Source organism: Amblyomma mixtum, chromosome 1 (assembly GCF_055824585.1).
Source record: "Amblyomma mixtum isolate Tamu chromosome 1, ASM5582458v1, whole genome shotgun sequence".
Classification (NCBI taxonomy): Eukaryota; Metazoa; Arthropoda; class Arachnida; order Ixodida; family Ixodidae; genus Amblyomma; species Amblyomma mixtum.
The window spans coordinates 29,632,767-29,649,538 of NC_143012.1; the positions used below are offsets into that span (position 1 = coordinate 29,632,767).

Here is a 16,772-nt window from a genome sequence, read left to right on the forward strand (position 1 = left end):
TTTATTTTTGCGGGCTTATTTTGCGGCTATATTATCTGCGAATGAAACTATTTATTCACGGAAACCTAAAAAAACAAAGTAAAGCGAAAGCAAAGCCTCCACGGAGCTGGCTGAAAGGCACTCACACGTTGGTCGACTCCGTCCACCGTACGAGGGAGAATTCAAAAAAAAGGCGGGAGCCGGGTGTTAATTCGATTTAATTAGGAAAATCGGCCACACAGGGCAATAAGTCGCAGTTTCTAAGAATGCCAAGAACGTGTAGATTGAGTTCCCGCGGCAAAAAGACGAGTTCAGATTCCTCTTCAGTGCACCTTTAAAGAACTCCAGGTGGTCGAAATTTCCCTTCACTACCGCGTCCTTCATAGCCTTAGTCGCTTCGGGACGTTAAACTACCATAAACCTAATCACAAACCTAAACCAACTTTTTCAGCCAGTAAACCAGGCTGGCATAATCAATAAATTAAGAGATTTGAGCGAAGTGACTGCGTGCCAGTGTGTCTTTCATTACCGCACTGAATTCACCCCTTCCGCTGGTGACAACTATACTGAACACCACCTAAGCTACCCCGTGTTGACTAAGGATTCAGGACTGCTTCGTTCTTCTGTTTCGCCTTGCAGGAAATGCAGGCAGTCCTGTTGTCTGGAACTATTTCGATGAAGGCCGTCTCTTAACGCGCTGCATCGTTATTCAGAACGTATTGCTATTCAGTGCCATATTAAGTGGGCAAAGCTGTTTCATGCACTGCAACCCCCTCCCCTCTCGCAGATCCGGGCCGAGGTGGCGGAGGGTGCGAGTTCCCCCCGCGCTGGCACGGCATGTGGTTCCAGAAGGGCGCCCACCCGGCCATCAGCATCGAACGCACCCAGATCACCTTCAAGGGCACCTGCGTCCAGACGGACGGAGACATGTTCCTCATCGAGGACAGGTGAGCGAACGGCCCCCTTCCCCACACGCCTCCCCATCAAAGGGACGAAGAACCTACCTTCACTGAAAACCCAGCTTTTGTTAGCTAAAAATAGGTCAACAAATGAAATACAGGTGTCGCCACCTAGGCTTTTTGGCAAGGAAACTGCAGCGAATAATAAAAAAAGCTTTAAACGCGGATCCCTGAGGCTATGCTACAACGCCACTCACTTCCAAACGGTGATCACGAGGTCCCTTTCAGTCTTGACGTCACAGATTTGAATCAGGTGGCGGGAAAAGAATTATGGCGTTTCTAAATCCAATTTTCTGAGCAAAAAAAAGAAAAGCGTCTTTAACTGCCGAACGAGCGTCGAGACAGCTATTCTTTGGAGGAGAAATTCGAGGCCCGTGTACTGTGCGATGACAGTGCACGTTAAAGAACCCCAGGTGGTCGAAATTTCCGGAGCCCTCCACTACGGCGTCTCTCATAGCCTTAGTCGCTTTGGGACGTAAAACCCCATAAACAAAACCAACCTAAAAAAGAGCCAAACACTCGATTTTTACTGAGAATCATAGTTGAATGGAGTTGTCCTCAGTCAGTGTCCGTTTAAATGCTTCGAAAAGGATTCATGGGGCGAAACCTTCCGCGGTTTCCTAGCGGATGTCCGTTGTCCGGCGTAACCTCGATGAAGATGTCCAAAGAGAAGAATTTAAGAAAAGTCCGTGTCCCGGAGGCCTGGGAACCGAACGGTGGAACATCCGCTTTTGAGTTGGAAGGTTCCGACTTCCGCTGGAACAGGAAACGACAATTCGTGGAGGCGTCGCTCCACGTTAGCAGAATTCCAGGTCTCGCAATTCGCCCTTGGCGACAAGGCTTAAAGCACGCTTGACGGTAGGCGTAATGTACTTGTCGGATGCCTTTCCATGTTCATCGTATTTTGTATCAAAGGCGAAGCTGCCGCAGGCCTTATAAATTTTATTTATTTATTATTTTTACATGCTGCAGCCTCTAGCGAGGCTATTACAGGAGTGGGGTGATTACAAAGAAACAATAATACAAAGAAATAAATAAAGCAGTCATGCAACATTAGGAACAGGCTAGTAAGTACTTAAAACTCCTCTGGCCGTTCAGAGAACTTTCTTCCCCTTACATGGTCAACCCCACGCTAGGCATATGCTGTGTTAAGCTCAAAGAAACAATGTACTTGAAGAATCGCCGCCAGCAAAACGAAAGCACGAAGAATAAAGAACGCACATGCATGTATAGAGCTCGTTATGTGTGCTCTTCTTCCTGAGTGCTTTGGTCTTGCTGGCGATGCTTTCTTGAGCATGCTCGCACACCAGTACGCCCATTTACAGTACTCCTTCAAACAATACACAGGAGGCGCAATTTTTGTTTCAGAAGGCGCGTTACTATACTGTTCCTAAACTTTCGCTCTTTCATTGACGCGCACTCGTGTGCCTTGCATGGCTTTGAGGAAAGTTAGTGTGGAATATCTGCAAATTTGGAGTAGTGATCGATACGCTTCCCTGCCTGTTTCCTATTCGTAATTATCCACTTCTCGGGGTCCATATACACTGCTGTCGCCTCACCTCTGTGAATTGCGCGTTGTCTCCGTCATGCACCGTTACGTACAATCTGGAATCACTTTAGCGCATTTCGTGATAATGGGCTAAATGGAGTGACGAAGATTGTACTAACTGAAGAAAAAACGCATCCTGTTTACGGGTAGCTTTATACACGTTAACTACAAAAAAAAAAAAAAAACATGGGCCCGAGGCAGTGGGTGTGTGGGTCCAACGTACAGACTCTGCAGTCCTCTGGGGGTCGCCGTCTATGGTACTGCCGGTTAGTTTCGACCACCCTAGGTCCCCTAGCATACGCTTACATCGAAGAGGACACGTGCATTTTAGCATTTGGCTTCGGTCGAGTTGCGACCTCTGCGGCCGGGATTCGAACCTAGACCTAGGGTTCATCAGCCGAACGCCCAGTTACTGAACCACCGCAGCGGATTCAGTAACAACCGTTTCCGAATCAAGCCTCAAACAACCCTAAGAGCTAACGTCCGTGTCTATGTGACACTGCCAATCAATATATCCGAGTAGCTTCGGAGGATTGCTCGAAAAGCTTTTGTGTGTCGTCCCATCTTCTAAATCTTCATTGAAAGCCCCGCGTTCGATCCGCTTTCGGAGCAGTGTTTATGACGAGAATAAGAGGGTGCACACCCTATTCGCTACCGTATAGGATGATAGCTGTTATTGCCGTTCTCGCTTCGGCGGAAGCAGCCATCGTCGTCCGGCCTGCCGCCCTGGCTTCCCGTTCTGCTCCGCTCTGACGAGCTCCACGGGGGACCCCGAGCGGTGGTCGTTGTCGCGGCTGCATTCCGGCGACAGCGACGGAAGGCGCAAAGTATGACGCGCTATAGCGCACACCAGGTGCTGCCCTCTGAGCGGCGCCGTCAGCCAAACGGCTCGGAACAATGACCGGGCCCGCGACCCGCGTCGGCATCTCGATCCGTTCGACGACCCCGGATGCTGCTACGGCTTCGCTGTCGGCGTATACTATATGTGCCGTATGCGCCGTCACAATAGTTCCCCGCAGCGTTGCCGCTGCTACGAGGCGTACCGATGCCGTGCACTCCGAGCCGGAATGGGGTGAAATTGGACTAACAGCACCACTGGGACTAACTGTCGCTGATGTAATTCTGCAGTTAGCCTCCAAGGGAGTAGTTCTTGATATTTGAGCGACTTATTGATGCCAAAAAAGGACTAAAAAGCTAAGGTGCTTTTTATTTCGGGGACTAACTGTAGCGCCACAACTTACAAGTCGCTCAAATATCGACAACTACTCCCTTGGGGACTAACTGTCACTGGTGTCCCTCTGCAGCTAGTCCCCATGGGAGTAGTTCATATTTGAGCGACTTATAAGTTGTGTGGCTGTAGTAAGTCCCCGAAATAATAAGCACCTTAACTTTTTAGTCCCTTTTTGGATTGAGTGTACATAAGCAGAGTCGTTGCACAGCGGGTTATAGTGCATTTTATCTTTTCCTTTTAGCCAGTAATCAGGCGTCTGGCTATTTGTTGGGTGTCATTCAAAATGCGTCAAGCGACGGCTACTTCTTTATGAGTGCATGGATTAGTGGTGCGAGCAGACGACAAGGCAACGGAAAGCAGACGGCGAAGAAGCGCAGACGAAGGCATTCTTGCCGCCAACAGCGCTCGCGACTGGCTGCCACCGACCGTATAAACCTTCCATAGTACTGCGGGAAACCGCTGAGCCTGAACAGTGCAGGAAGAGGGCCCCGGTGTCGAAGACCAGTGCCATCGGCGAAAATCGAAGCGCTCTGGAAAGCCGCCAGCAAAGCGACAGCCAGCATCGCCGGCGGAGGGCGTTGATTTGTTTCGGGAAATTTGGGGCCAGCCGAGCGCAGCGGCAGCGGAGGCGGTGTCTGAAATATGTGCGCCCGGGAGCTCCACGCCGTTAGCCATCCATTGATTGGGCCCCCTCCCTCTTGCCCCTACCGATGGGGGGGTCTCGTCTCCGTTGTCTTCTCCACTCTCCACTTCCTCTTCTGCTTCCGCCTCTGCTGTCCCGCGGTTCCGCTCTTCACGGAAGAGGGCGACGGGCCGGCCGTGATTGATTCCGCCGTTTGAGTGACGTGCGCTGTTCCGAGCCGCACCGCAAGTGCAGACGCGATGGGCGCGAGCTGACACCCCCCCCCCCCCCCCCCTTCCCAATCTCTCGACACCGCCGCAGCCGCCACATGCGTTTTTGTAGGCTGTTTCCTTTTTTTTTTTTTTGCCCGTCCATCTAAGTTTCCGTTTCCGACTGCCCTAGACAGCGTTGAATCGCATTCCTGCAGTCCCTCTGCATTGTCCCGTGGTTTCCGAAAACGCTCGTCACTGCGGGAATTGCTTCGTGACAAAATTGAGGCCTGGTTAGCGTTTATGACGTGTGACGAGCGTTTTAGTCGCTTAGCCGCATGTGCCGTTTCCTATAAGTTCGGACAGCGCATTCGGTTAGTCAGGCAACCATTTATTTTCTTTTTTTTACCTCGGTAGAAACGTGCTTCAGTCAAGTTAGCCTGAAGATGAAAGATGCTATGGAAAAGCCGTTTTTTTTTTTCACTGCCGACAGCCAGCAGTTAATTGAACTTCATTTGCAGCGAAAAAGTCAGTCCTCGTCAGAAGCCTCGAATCGTCACGTGATTGGCTGAGAGGAGAGGTGAGTTAACTATGAGGAGGTTATGAGGAGGGAATAGGCGCCTGTATTCCAGCACTAGTTTTGCCCTGGAATACAAGATGTTCGCTCAGTGAGCGTTATAACCGAGACGTATACAAATTGTATTCACATCGTGATGAGTGTCATGACAAAACACGGTAGCCCAATTGTATGTATCTCACTCATTAAGGGTAGTTTACTTCTAGATATATCTACGCTAGGTATACAGGATGCTTCACGTAAGACTTTACACAATTACATCAAAATACAGTTTAGACGTGCTAACTAGCAGGCTGGTTAATTTTTAACTATATCTGTTAGTCTCCTTAATTACTGACAAGCGTGTAGCCCATCGTAAGTAATACCCATATTAGTTTCTAGAATTTAAAAAATGCAGTTACGCTAGGCTCAGGAGCCCTACAAATTTTGGCTATTTGGATAAGTTACGTGCACTGGAGAGGTCGCTTTGCCTACAAGCTTCTCGAAAGCGCATGCATTTTCTCGCGATGTAGCCAAACTTTGTTGGGTCACAGCGCCGACGGAAACGGCGTTTTAGAAATTCTAAAAACTGATATGGATATTAATTACGGTGGGCTACGCGCCTCTTAATATTTTAAGGAGCCTAACAGTAATAGTTTAAAATTAACTATCCAATATTAGTTAACCAGCCTGCTTTTAGCACGTCTTAGCTGGGCTCTGATGTAAACCCATTCAAATCTTTAGCTGACTCGGGTGTTGCATCGCTAAATGCACTTTGTAAAAGGTTATTTTCGGCTACACCGCTGTCATATTCGTGCTGTAATTTGGCGCGTGAGATGCCATTTCGTGGTTTCTTTTTGTTCATATAATGTTTGAGTGGACTACTTGCGTGTTTAGATCAAAGTTATCAGAAATATTCATCGTCTGCCACTACGAAGGACCGAAACAAGCGGAATACGCAGCAATGGTTCTGGTGGCTCATTTGCGCTTACTCTGGGTAAACGACTTGTCCGCCATGAAAGGAGTGGTAGTTTACCCAGGGGAGGAGGCCATACGGACCAGAACCATTGCTGCGCATTCCGCTTGTTTCGGCTCTTCGTAGTGGCAGACGATGAATATTTCTGATAACTTTGATCTAAACACGCAAGTACTCCACTCAAACATTATATGAACAAAAAGAAACCACGAAAAGCCATCTCACGCGTCAAATTATAGCTCGAATATGCCAGCGGTGTAGCCGGAAAGAACCTTTTACAAGGTGCATTTAGCCATGCAACACCCGAGCTAGTTAACGATTTGGTCGGGTGTACTACGCCGCTGACAATGCTATGCCGAAAAAAAAAAATGCTCTCCAATCTCAAAAAAGCCTATTTTTAAAAATTGCGGAAAGTCTCAGGTTTAACGCCATGTATAATACTCGTCTGCCATCCATTTCTCCACCATGCAGTGTAGTTGGGAGAAGGCGTTGCGTTCGAAATCGTGGGCAACTGCAGTAAGTCCTTCTAAGTTCTTCCGGCTATCTTAATAATGAAAACTGCACTCACCGACCAACTCGGAATGTTGTGTTGTGAGCCGCGTTTCGGACGCGCTCCGGGTTCCATGGCCACAACGACATACAACGAACAAAGAAGAAGCGACATGGAAGCGACATGGACAGGACAGACTGCTATCTGCTCGAGAACACCACGTCGCGTCTTGCATACTTAATCGAGACGACGCGCTCTTGTAGCCTCGCAGAGAAAGTGGAACCCGTAGTGGTTCAGAAACGCCTGTAACATTACGACGTGGTCAGTGACTGAATTTTTAATCAGCTCTGTACCATGCCTGACCAGACAACGTCAAACCCTCGGGCTACGTAAACAGCCGGTTAGGTATATTATTGAGAATCCTTTTAGTCGCTCGAGACTTTAGAGAAAACCATCAGGACTGCCAGTTCTTTTTCAACTTCTGCGTTGTTTCAGTGCATGAAAGAGTATTGCCTCAGTTACCTTCATACAAAGGAATTGTAGCTGCATTCAGCTTTTACTAGTGTGTCAAAAGGCGTATGCTTATAGAGCTTTTGTTTTTTACGCTTGCGTTATGTTCCACGTATACATCATTAACCTAAGCCTAACGCATTTGACCCTTTTATATATTTCTCCCAGTGGAACGTACCGAAACAAACGTTTATGTCAGCTCAACTTCACCGCCTCCTTTTTTTTCCTTCTTCCTTACTCTAGACTCTTATTGTTCGAAATAGGAACCAACACGTTCAGCTCTCCACTATACTGAACCATGCTATTATTTGGTCCCTGAGTGCGCTTGCTACGGTGCAGTCAAGTGTTTACGCGTAGTTAGCTGTCTTTATCGAGGCGTATACGGTCACTGCCAATGTGAACAAACAAAAAAAAACAACTTACGAACCCGCATTCTTTTTTCTTACGTCACTTTTCGTTAGCAATATGGGCGCTGCGCTAACCGTGACCACGGAAAGCTAACATAGTTTGCAAAATAAAAATATAGTTGTAAACGTTGCGTTTCAGCCGGAAATTGGACATCAGGAAAGCTTCCCACCTGTCAGCCTTCGATCTGTACTCACCTGTATGGCGAGAAAACATAGCTCGCCTAGAGACAAGGAAAACATTAGTGTGCCGTTAATTCTTCATCACGGTGCCTTGCACCATTAAGGAGCACTGCACTCTCAATAATTAACTATAGGAACAGTTCAATCTCTCCGTCGAAAGCAAAAGTAGCAGTCAGGAGCCATGCCATAATTAATGGCTTCGGGTTAGTTTAGACTATGTGGGAGGCTATATAACGCTGGCCAAGATCCCCTCAGGCAAGAGTTTTCCCAACTTTGCTGCATCAAAATGCAGCGGCCGCTTCCGCGAATCAAGCCCGACGTCGCGGGCTCAGTGGCATAATTCCACATCCACTGGAAGACAGTTCATCATTGCTTGGTTTATTAACCATCAAATGCCCCCAAGTTGGGACATTGCATAAAGGGGGAGGGGGAGATCGATAACATTTGACAGGGGTCAATATATACAAACACGGGTAACAGACATTAGGCAATTACAATCAAGAGAATGAATTGAGAAAACAAAACTCATCACAAAATTCAAGAACGAAAGAAAACAGAACAACGGTGTATTATGACCACACGATACGATGACTCGTCACACGAAGAAGGAACTGCGAAGTCCAGAAACAAATAAGTAATGTAAGCAAAACATACCAAGGTCAATCTTCGGCAACACAAACCACAACTCCTATATGGGCGAAATAATTAGATACAAGAAAAAGGAAATCATTGTATTTAATTCTTCAGATGTGCTCCTAATACATGCCTAATACTCAAACGTGCCCAGTTCAGTGACTATCGATTCGGGTAATTCGCTCCATGCTGTATAATTGGGCTGGGAAGGAAATGACTTATTAAAAGCGTTAGTGCGTCCATGGAGACATGGAAAACTCATTGAACTGAAACGGCGGCACGAAGTTCCATGTGGCGGCTAGCGATAATAAAGTATAAGGAATAATCAAAGTTATGCAGCTTTGCGTCGACACTGGAAATTTTGAAGTGTGCTTGGCGAAAGCCTTGTGGTCAACCCACTGCCGCTTCCCCGAACCGCTTGGCGCGGAGTCACTGGGCCGCTTTGGAGCCATGCGTCTCACTCACTCGACTGCAACGAGACGTATGGCGAAGGAGCGGCGGTGCAGTTGCCACAGCCGAAGCGCGCGCGCCGGTTCTACCGCTACTTTGTGACGTCACGGTTGCTATGCACAGCTGCGCCCCTCACCGGCGCGCCGGTTCCTAAGGAGGGGAGGAGGTTGCGCCGCTGCGCGGAGGAGAGGCCACAGTTGGCACGATTCCAGCGCACGGACGGACACCGCGAGCATGAGCCATTAAAGGCTTTCGCCTTAAAAACCTCAGGGGCTCGCCGACGTTTCGAGAAGAGGAACTGCCTTCGTCTGGGCGAAGGGTGCATCATTGGCGATGATTAAATAAAGCCTTCACTCCAAGGAGGAAGGCCCGGTGAGGGGGGGGGGGGGGGGGGGAAGGGTGTGAAGTGGGAAGTGTGTCTTCGTCTGGAAAAAGCGTTCATCACTGGCGGGGTTTAGACAGAGCCTTCCGCCTCGGAATGAAGACCCTATTTAAACCCCGCCAATAATGAATGATTTGCCCAGACGACGCTAAGTCCTCTTGTCGAAACGTTGGGAAATACCCTGAGGTTTTCCCCTCCCTTGTTCCAAAGTATTATTTGGATATGCCTCACGGGGCTTTCAGATTGCCGAGGTGTATTTGAGTTTGGCACGGATGAAAGTTTCATAGGGGAGTTTAGGAATAAAAGAAGAGGAATCTTCTGGTGAAACCGAGTGACTTGGAAGCGTCTGCATCAAGTTTTTAAATGCACTCTTACCCTTACCAGGTCAGTTTGTCGAGAGTAGCGTTGAGGTAACAGTAGGATTCTGCTTCAGAAAGGGTTGCAGAGTTTGATAAATACAGATAGCTGAGATTACGCTGCTTTCGTGATGCGCGCATAGACTTGCATTTCAAAACGTCGTTTCCTTGGCCGTTTTCGGCACCATGTTTCTGTGAGACTTATGTCACACTGTGGCAGAGACTGGTCAGAGTTATCAGATATGCGACGATAAAGAACACAGTCGTCCGCAAAGAGACGGATATTCGATGGTGCGAAGTTAGGAGGATCGTTAGTAAATATTTAAAAAGCAGTGGACCCAGCACTGAGCCTTAGGGAACTCTGTATACCATCCAATTCTTATAGATCCCAGGTGATAAAGAGCTGAGTCTCATGTTCTGTAACTGTCTGTCATAAGCACTCATACGCGTGGCAAAGACACTCCGGGGTGCCCTTTGCAACCTTACTCAATTTCGACAGAATTTGAAGTTAAAGAAATAACCTCCTGGTGGCAATTATTACGTAGCTGGAGAGGCATTGATACAACACACTCATAACACAAAAACTGGATAACACAACCACTGGTGCTGACGCCCGAGGATAGAAGAATAGCAATAGAAAGAGCGAGGCGTAACTCTGTGTTGTTCTTGCGCTACCTCGGGTGTTCCAAATAAGAAAACAAACAAAAAAAAAACTTTTACATCTTCTTCAAAGGTGCTGTTACTCTGTCTTTTGATCGGGAATCGTTGAAGCTGAAACCGTTAGAGCTTTCTATTGCTTACAGATGACAAACTGCTGTCGTTCAGTGTTCAGCCTGACCATTAAGAAACTCTGGTTTTAGAAGTCCCGAGGCTACCTACTGCTCTCCGACGTTCGCAAACTATAGCATACCCCGGGGCCCGCGCTTCCTGCTATGAACCGTGACGAAGCCCTCTTCTTCGACAGGCACCGCAGACTTCGAAAAACCACCTGAGAGCGTTCCGGTCTGCAGCGCGCGCCCAACGCTGAAGCCATTCCTTCCGAGTGCCGCGGGAAAAGAAGTAGATTTATGCTTTGTATATTTTTTTTTATTCTAACGATCTTTCGTTCCTTTAAGCGCACCGAGCGTTTCCTCGGCTACAAATTAGTAAATACAGCGGCGAAATGCGCATCGGGCCCCGGCGTGACGCCGGCTCGTCGTCAGAGGCTAATGGCCCAAGAACTCGGGGAGCCCGGGTGAGATTAGTTCCCTAAGGCCGGGCCTGAGACCGCGCCGCGCGCCCGCTCTTATACCTCGGGCCGGTGGCGGCGTGCTTGGATCCGAAGACGGATCAATAGCGGTTGCTTTTGCCTCTCCCCCCCTCCCCCCATCCCTCTCTCTCCTCTTCTATCCTTCTTCTTGTCTTCTTTCTTTCTGCGGCTCTCCTTCTCAGCCATCTCAGCGGCTGGCTTTCGATCTCTCGGGTTCTCGAGACGCGCCGCCGTGGCCAAGGCCATTCCGGCTTCTGCTGCTGCAGTCGCTCTGAGCAGCACTCGCATGGGGCCGGCTATTTGTAAACCGGTGACGTTATTGGTATTGATTGTGAACATACGTGACCCGAACCTCCGCCACCGGTCTCCCCCCCCCCTCCCCCTTCCTTCCCCCTGTCTGCTTCCTTCGTGACGGCAAAGACGCCCGCAGTAGAGTACAGCGAGCAGTGCTTCGTCTCGAAAACAGTTGCTCTGTCTTTCTCTCTACATACAAGGTATACATGGTCCGAGAATCGCTTAGGCCACCGACGACTCCTGGCCGCTCGGAGCGCTAGCATCGACGAGACAAAGAGAAAGTACTGTTTAGCTGACCAAGCCAGCGACGACTAGTGGGTAATTTTAGCATCCGGCTGCCAAACATTAACGTTCAGTGCGTCACGTATCTGAGGGAGCTACAGCGCAAACACGCTTGGCGTGTGGCTGTACTACAGGGGCCGTGCAAATGCGCGCATCCGAAGCGGCCGTGATTAGGCTTTTAACGTGATTATTACTTGTGGCGAAATAACTTTAGGGAGTGGAGACGGAGAACAGTGAAGACGAGGGTGAGAAGGAAAGCGAAGGGGGAGAGTAGACCTGGAAGTATAAGCCACCCGAGGATGGTGCGAAAGTAGACGGCGGTTGTTGTCATCGCGTGCGGTTCTCTAGAATGGAGAAGGCTGCGACGAAGTCAAGTCCGGTGAGCTTTGTGAGGGCGTTTTCTCGCGTTTGCTAACGGCGCTGCTGTGAAGAGACATTAAAGTGGATTTCATTGACTGCTGCTTGTTGTAGAATAAGCCCCGTATGTCATCATTTGTCTGTTTATCCGGGCTACGTAGCCTTTGTCTATTTAGCACAAAACCAGAAAATACATCTGTCGATGCTAGCGCCACAAGCCGGGCATCGCGTGAACTAATTCATCGGCGTGAAAATATGGAATATTTCTCTTGAAAGAAAGAGGGTAAGAGTTCGCCGCGAGTTCAGTTATTTCTATGTACGGCAGCAGTCTCAACGCAAGAAGTCTAACGTGGTTCTCACAAAGGAAAACAACAACAACAAAAAACATCGAGCGTTAACCTACGTTAACCGCAGCACCCTTGCAAACCGCAACACGCACTCGTTTCTTTGGCAGCTTCGCTGAATGTGCTTCAGAGAAATTTATGAGGTACGCGCGGTCGCCCTGTGCTTATTCAGCATTTCCGAAAACGTTGCGCGGCGTCGATCATTGAAAATGTGAACGGCTGCGCGGTGATTGCTCTTGAACGCCGAAGTGCACGCTAGGACATGCACGCTATGTGTTCGCAGACGCGATTTTGCGTCCGTACTGCTGGGGTCACGAACGGTGGGTGATCCATGTTCGAGCTCACCTGGGTCGGAATAAAGAACATTCAGTCCTTTATGCGCGTACTGCGTACATGGCTGCGAAGTTAGGAGGATAAGTTGTCCAGGATATCAATAGGTGGAGAGGTAGTAGTTGTAGTAGACGAATAATAAGACAGCCTGGAATGAATACGGAGACTTCCATGGCGGCTGCGATGAGAAAAATAAGAACAGCGGACAGGTGTTACTAGTAACCGCAGAGTTTCGTAGGCACTTAACTAGTGTTTCAGGCACTCCCCTGCGGGAGTGCCTGAAAGTTATGGATTCGTATTTGTCTTGTTTCGTATTTCGTATTTGTTTGAGGTGGATTCACTCGTAACAATACGACTTTTCTCGAGGAAAACCTCCTCAAAGATTTGACTTGCTAATCTACGTACCAGCATTATGCAAAGCAGTCACTCGCGTTGAATACAGGTTAGAGAAGTGAAAAGCGGTTCTACTTAAGAGAATTTAGTTTGCACGAAGTGAAGAACATCGCGGCTAAGGTGGCCAGATGTAGCCATCGCAGCCACCGTGTAGGCCACCGTATTGCGGCGCAGCTATGATTCAGCGGCAGAATTGGCGGTTTCGGTCCAACACTAGCAAGCTAAATATGTATTTCTTTGGAGGAGAAATTCTAGAGGCCCGTGTACTGTTCGATTTCAGTGAACGTTAAAGAACCCCAGGTGGTCGAAATTACCGGAGCCCTTCACTACGGCGTCCCTCATAGCCTGAGTCGCTTTGGGACGTTAAACCCCATAAACCAACCAAACCAACTAAATATGAATTAGGTTTCCACAACTTCCCCGCACTCCGCGGTGGATTAAGTGCGTTATATAGCTGTGCTAATTAAGAAAGGGTTAATGAAGGGTCGAGAATTGATAGTATTATATTTCGATAAGAATCAAATCGATAAGAAGCAAATTTCGATAAGAAGCAAATTGATAGGAGCATATTTCTGCGAGAGGTAAGCTCTGCGTTACGCTGGTGTATTGTAAATTTATTTTCACGCCCTAGGTTTAACATAAAGAGGCCGATACGCACATAGAAAATTACTGCACATTATACTTACGGGATGGACGTATGACGTGGCAGCTACTTTGCCAAAGTGTACACAGCAACAAGAACGAAGCATAAAGTGAGGCTGTGGGTCTCTTCAGGGATTAGTAGCTTCCTAGACAAAACGTCCAGCTTATGAATGCGCCGGTTTGAGAACTGTGCTGTTGAAAGATTAATAGGTGGCAGGCAGATATCCAAGGGAGAACGGGAGGGGGGGGGCGGACCCGCTTTCGAAACAAGCTCACGCCCCTTTCCCAGTTCTCTTGGCAGTGCTCTTGTTGGGCATGTACCGCTAGGACCCCCCCCCCCCCCCCCCCCCCCCGCCTTCCCGGCTCACCATTTCCACATCAATGCAAGAAATTACAGCGGGCACCTGCCGAAAAAAAAATTCCCGGCTGCGTGCCTGATAGGTGGTGCATAAAATCTGGCTTTCTCAGTAAAACAACTAACTTTTGCCGCAAGTAATTGCTGCGAACGCCTGCTTATTTTCTCTTTTTTCCTGTTTTTCTTTACAGAAGGGAGCGGTGTTTTCGGTGCGTCGCCATCTACGAGAAGCACGAGAACGTTCTTCAGTACCGAGAAAGTACGTATCCAACTTCCCTTCGCACATTAGCATGAACAGTACTTGTGGGCGTTGCAAATTACTCGCCTTGTGACGTCATACACTGAAAATTAGAGAGCCGAAACGCTCGCTATTTCCAATCGGTCTCGCCTGATGACGTTTTCTCTCCGCAGCCTACTGCGACGAATTCGACAACCTCAAGGAGGCCTGTCACCTGCTGAATGTCGACGCCCACCTTCATTCCTTGTTCAGGGGTGAGCCACCACGCCGCTCGAGTTCCTCACGTTTCTCCTATGCTGTCTGACTCGCAACTTAGAGGCACCGCACTGAAAGCTAAAGCCCCCGCAAAGCAATCTGAAGCGCGAAAATGCGCATGCGCTGTATGCCCACACCATGCGTGTCCCAGAGCGTCACCGGACTTAAAAATCGTTGAGCTTGGGTTACCTGCCAATCGTGAAAGGTGACGTTTAGGGCAGCTCCCGCTCTTCGACTGCCACCTATTCACCTGTCATCCGCTATGGCAATCGCTATAACGAAACACCGGCTATAGTGACAGGCCGGCTATAATAAAACACCGGCTATAATGAAACCCTGAATATAGTGAAACACCGGTGTTACCTACTTGGTAAGGTCACATTAGTGACATGTAATAGTATTTGGCTTCTAGAGATGATAGTGGCTTAGTGAAGTTACAAGTAGCGTTAGTGGTCGGGCTCCAGGCTGCCGAACGATAGCTTATATTAAGAGTAGGAAGAATGGTCTCCCTTTTCCCCAATTAGTAGCTGTTCAACTTCCATTCTCCCCGTTTTTTTTTTTTTGTCGCTCCCTTCTCACTCCCGCTCTGTGGAGTGCCGGTCCACGAACTTTTTTCACTTTTTCCCCCAATGTTTGTAAGAAACATTTCAGTTTCCTCGCTCCTTGCTTCGCGTGTTCGTTCCCTTTGTTCTTTTCCCTCCACTGCTTCTGTTTTCCCCATCAAGGCACTCAGCATTTCCCAGCTAAGAGTTGCAAGAGTTGTGTATTCCCTACTTACCCCCTTCTCCTCCAGCCCAGAGTCGCCAGCCAGTGTCTTCCCAACTTACTCCCTTCGTGTACCTCACTCGCCGCAGTGGAGGCGTCTCCCGTGACGTGCCCTTTCCGGGGCCCGCTGACGTTCACCTACAACCGGGGCCACGGCGAGTGCCGCCACCCCGTGTCCACGGTGGACTCGTGCTCCGCTGACTGGCGCATCCTCTTCCGCTTCCAAGCCTGCGCCGACGTGCAGGGCACCGAGAGCAGCGGTGAGTCATTGCACTACTACGTCACCATGCTACGTCATTGTACTACGTCACTGTACTACGTCACTGCACTACGTCACTGTACTACGTCACGCTTTCATCGCCTGTTTTTACCGCTACGGCAGCAGCTATGGGTTATACTTTCGGCGGGACTCGCGACGGTTTGACATAAAAGACTGAAGGATACGTGTTTATTGTTTAACAATGGAAAGTAGTGGCTAATGATGACACCGTAACCTTAATGCTAAGAGTTAAACGTGTAATCTGTGACTTCCAATACTCGGAAAGAAGACATTGGGAATTCGCACAAACCGCGACATGTCTGACGCTTCAGAAAAAATTGAGCGTGTAGCGATGTCCCGACGACGCACCACAACGGGCCCTAACCGCGCACGATAGGATTTCCGCGAATGCCTTATAAGCATTTTATTTTTTACTTGCTTTAGATATCAGGTGACGTTTACTAGAGGAGCTTCTAGTATGTGCGCACCTCCACTTCCAACAATGGCTGCCTTGGTGACAACACTGATGGGTCACGTGACAACGATCACATGACCAGGCTACACTCACTCAGGCTGTACGAGGACAGGCCCGATTCCCGGCCTATACGTTCACTTTGTACTCAGGTCTATTCACAGAGAGCACTTCTCTGCACAGCGTTTGAAAGGTGGAGGGCGCATCTCAACTACCTGTGCGAGAAAGGACGCGCAGTTCTCTCGCAATGCTGCTTCTGTTACGCTTTTCGGTTGGTCGAAATTGTTATGACGTCAGAGTGCGTGGATTCGGAGTAATGAGGTCACCCACGGATGCCTGACGCCCCCTTTTGGAGCAAACGACAACTAATAAAATAATTGTCGTCCGCTCCGACAGGGGGCGTAAGGCGTCCGTGGGCGACCACATTACATACCTCATTACTGCGAACAGAGCCATGGATACAACCGAACTCATCGAAGCAAAGAGAGAGTCGTGCTAAAGAAACTGTCAATGTCGGCAGTCAAAGTGTGTAGTTGTAATGCGTAGTCATAGTTTGTAGTCAAAGAAAGCACTAGTACAGCACAAACAGTCTCGCAGTCAATTCCAAACAGTGCGCCAGGAAAAGCTTTCGCCTTGCAGCACTTTTGGACAGCCACAGTCCCCCCTGAATTTTTTTTTGTTTACCCCGTACTTTCAACTATACCATTGTGCAGGCCTTCTGCTTACCATGAACTAGAGTAAGCTTACTTCTTACCAAAATTAGTGTCTTTTACCACATATTGCTAGCGTGTATACCTCGACTGTATGCCAATACCGCCATCCTCCAACAGTGCATGCGCAGTCCAAGCGCGGGCGAGCCTGGCCCCTTTGCGCTATTCGCGCATGCACTGTTGACGGCTGGTGGTAGCGGCATAAGGTCGCGGTACTCTGTAGCAGTGAACGGTAGCGCTTATGCTCTGTTATCCCGGAGAACTGTGCTGCGTTCAAGAATTCTATAGACGTTTATACTGGCGGCAAAAAGCGTCGGCTCTGCCGTCCCGTCTGACGT

The 16,772-nt window shown here is 48.9% G+C and overlaps 1 protein-coding gene across 1 annotated transcript in view; it reads left to right on the forward strand.

Moving 5' to 3' along the window:
• The window catches only part of LOC149365916 (uncharacterized), a 138,059-nt gene that overhangs the window by 89,436 nt on the left and 31,851 nt on the right, over nucleotides 1-16,772 (forward strand). The window contains exons 2-5 of the mRNA XM_089547230.1: nucleotides 767-926; nucleotides 13,927-13,994; nucleotides 14,147-14,227; nucleotides 15,083-15,253. Coding sequence (XP_089403356.1) covers nucleotides 767-926; nucleotides 13,927-13,994; nucleotides 14,147-14,227; nucleotides 15,083-15,253 — 480 coding nt within the window. The remainder of the gene's footprint in view (nucleotides 1-766; nucleotides 927-13,926; nucleotides 13,995-14,146; nucleotides 14,228-15,082; nucleotides 15,254-16,772) is intronic.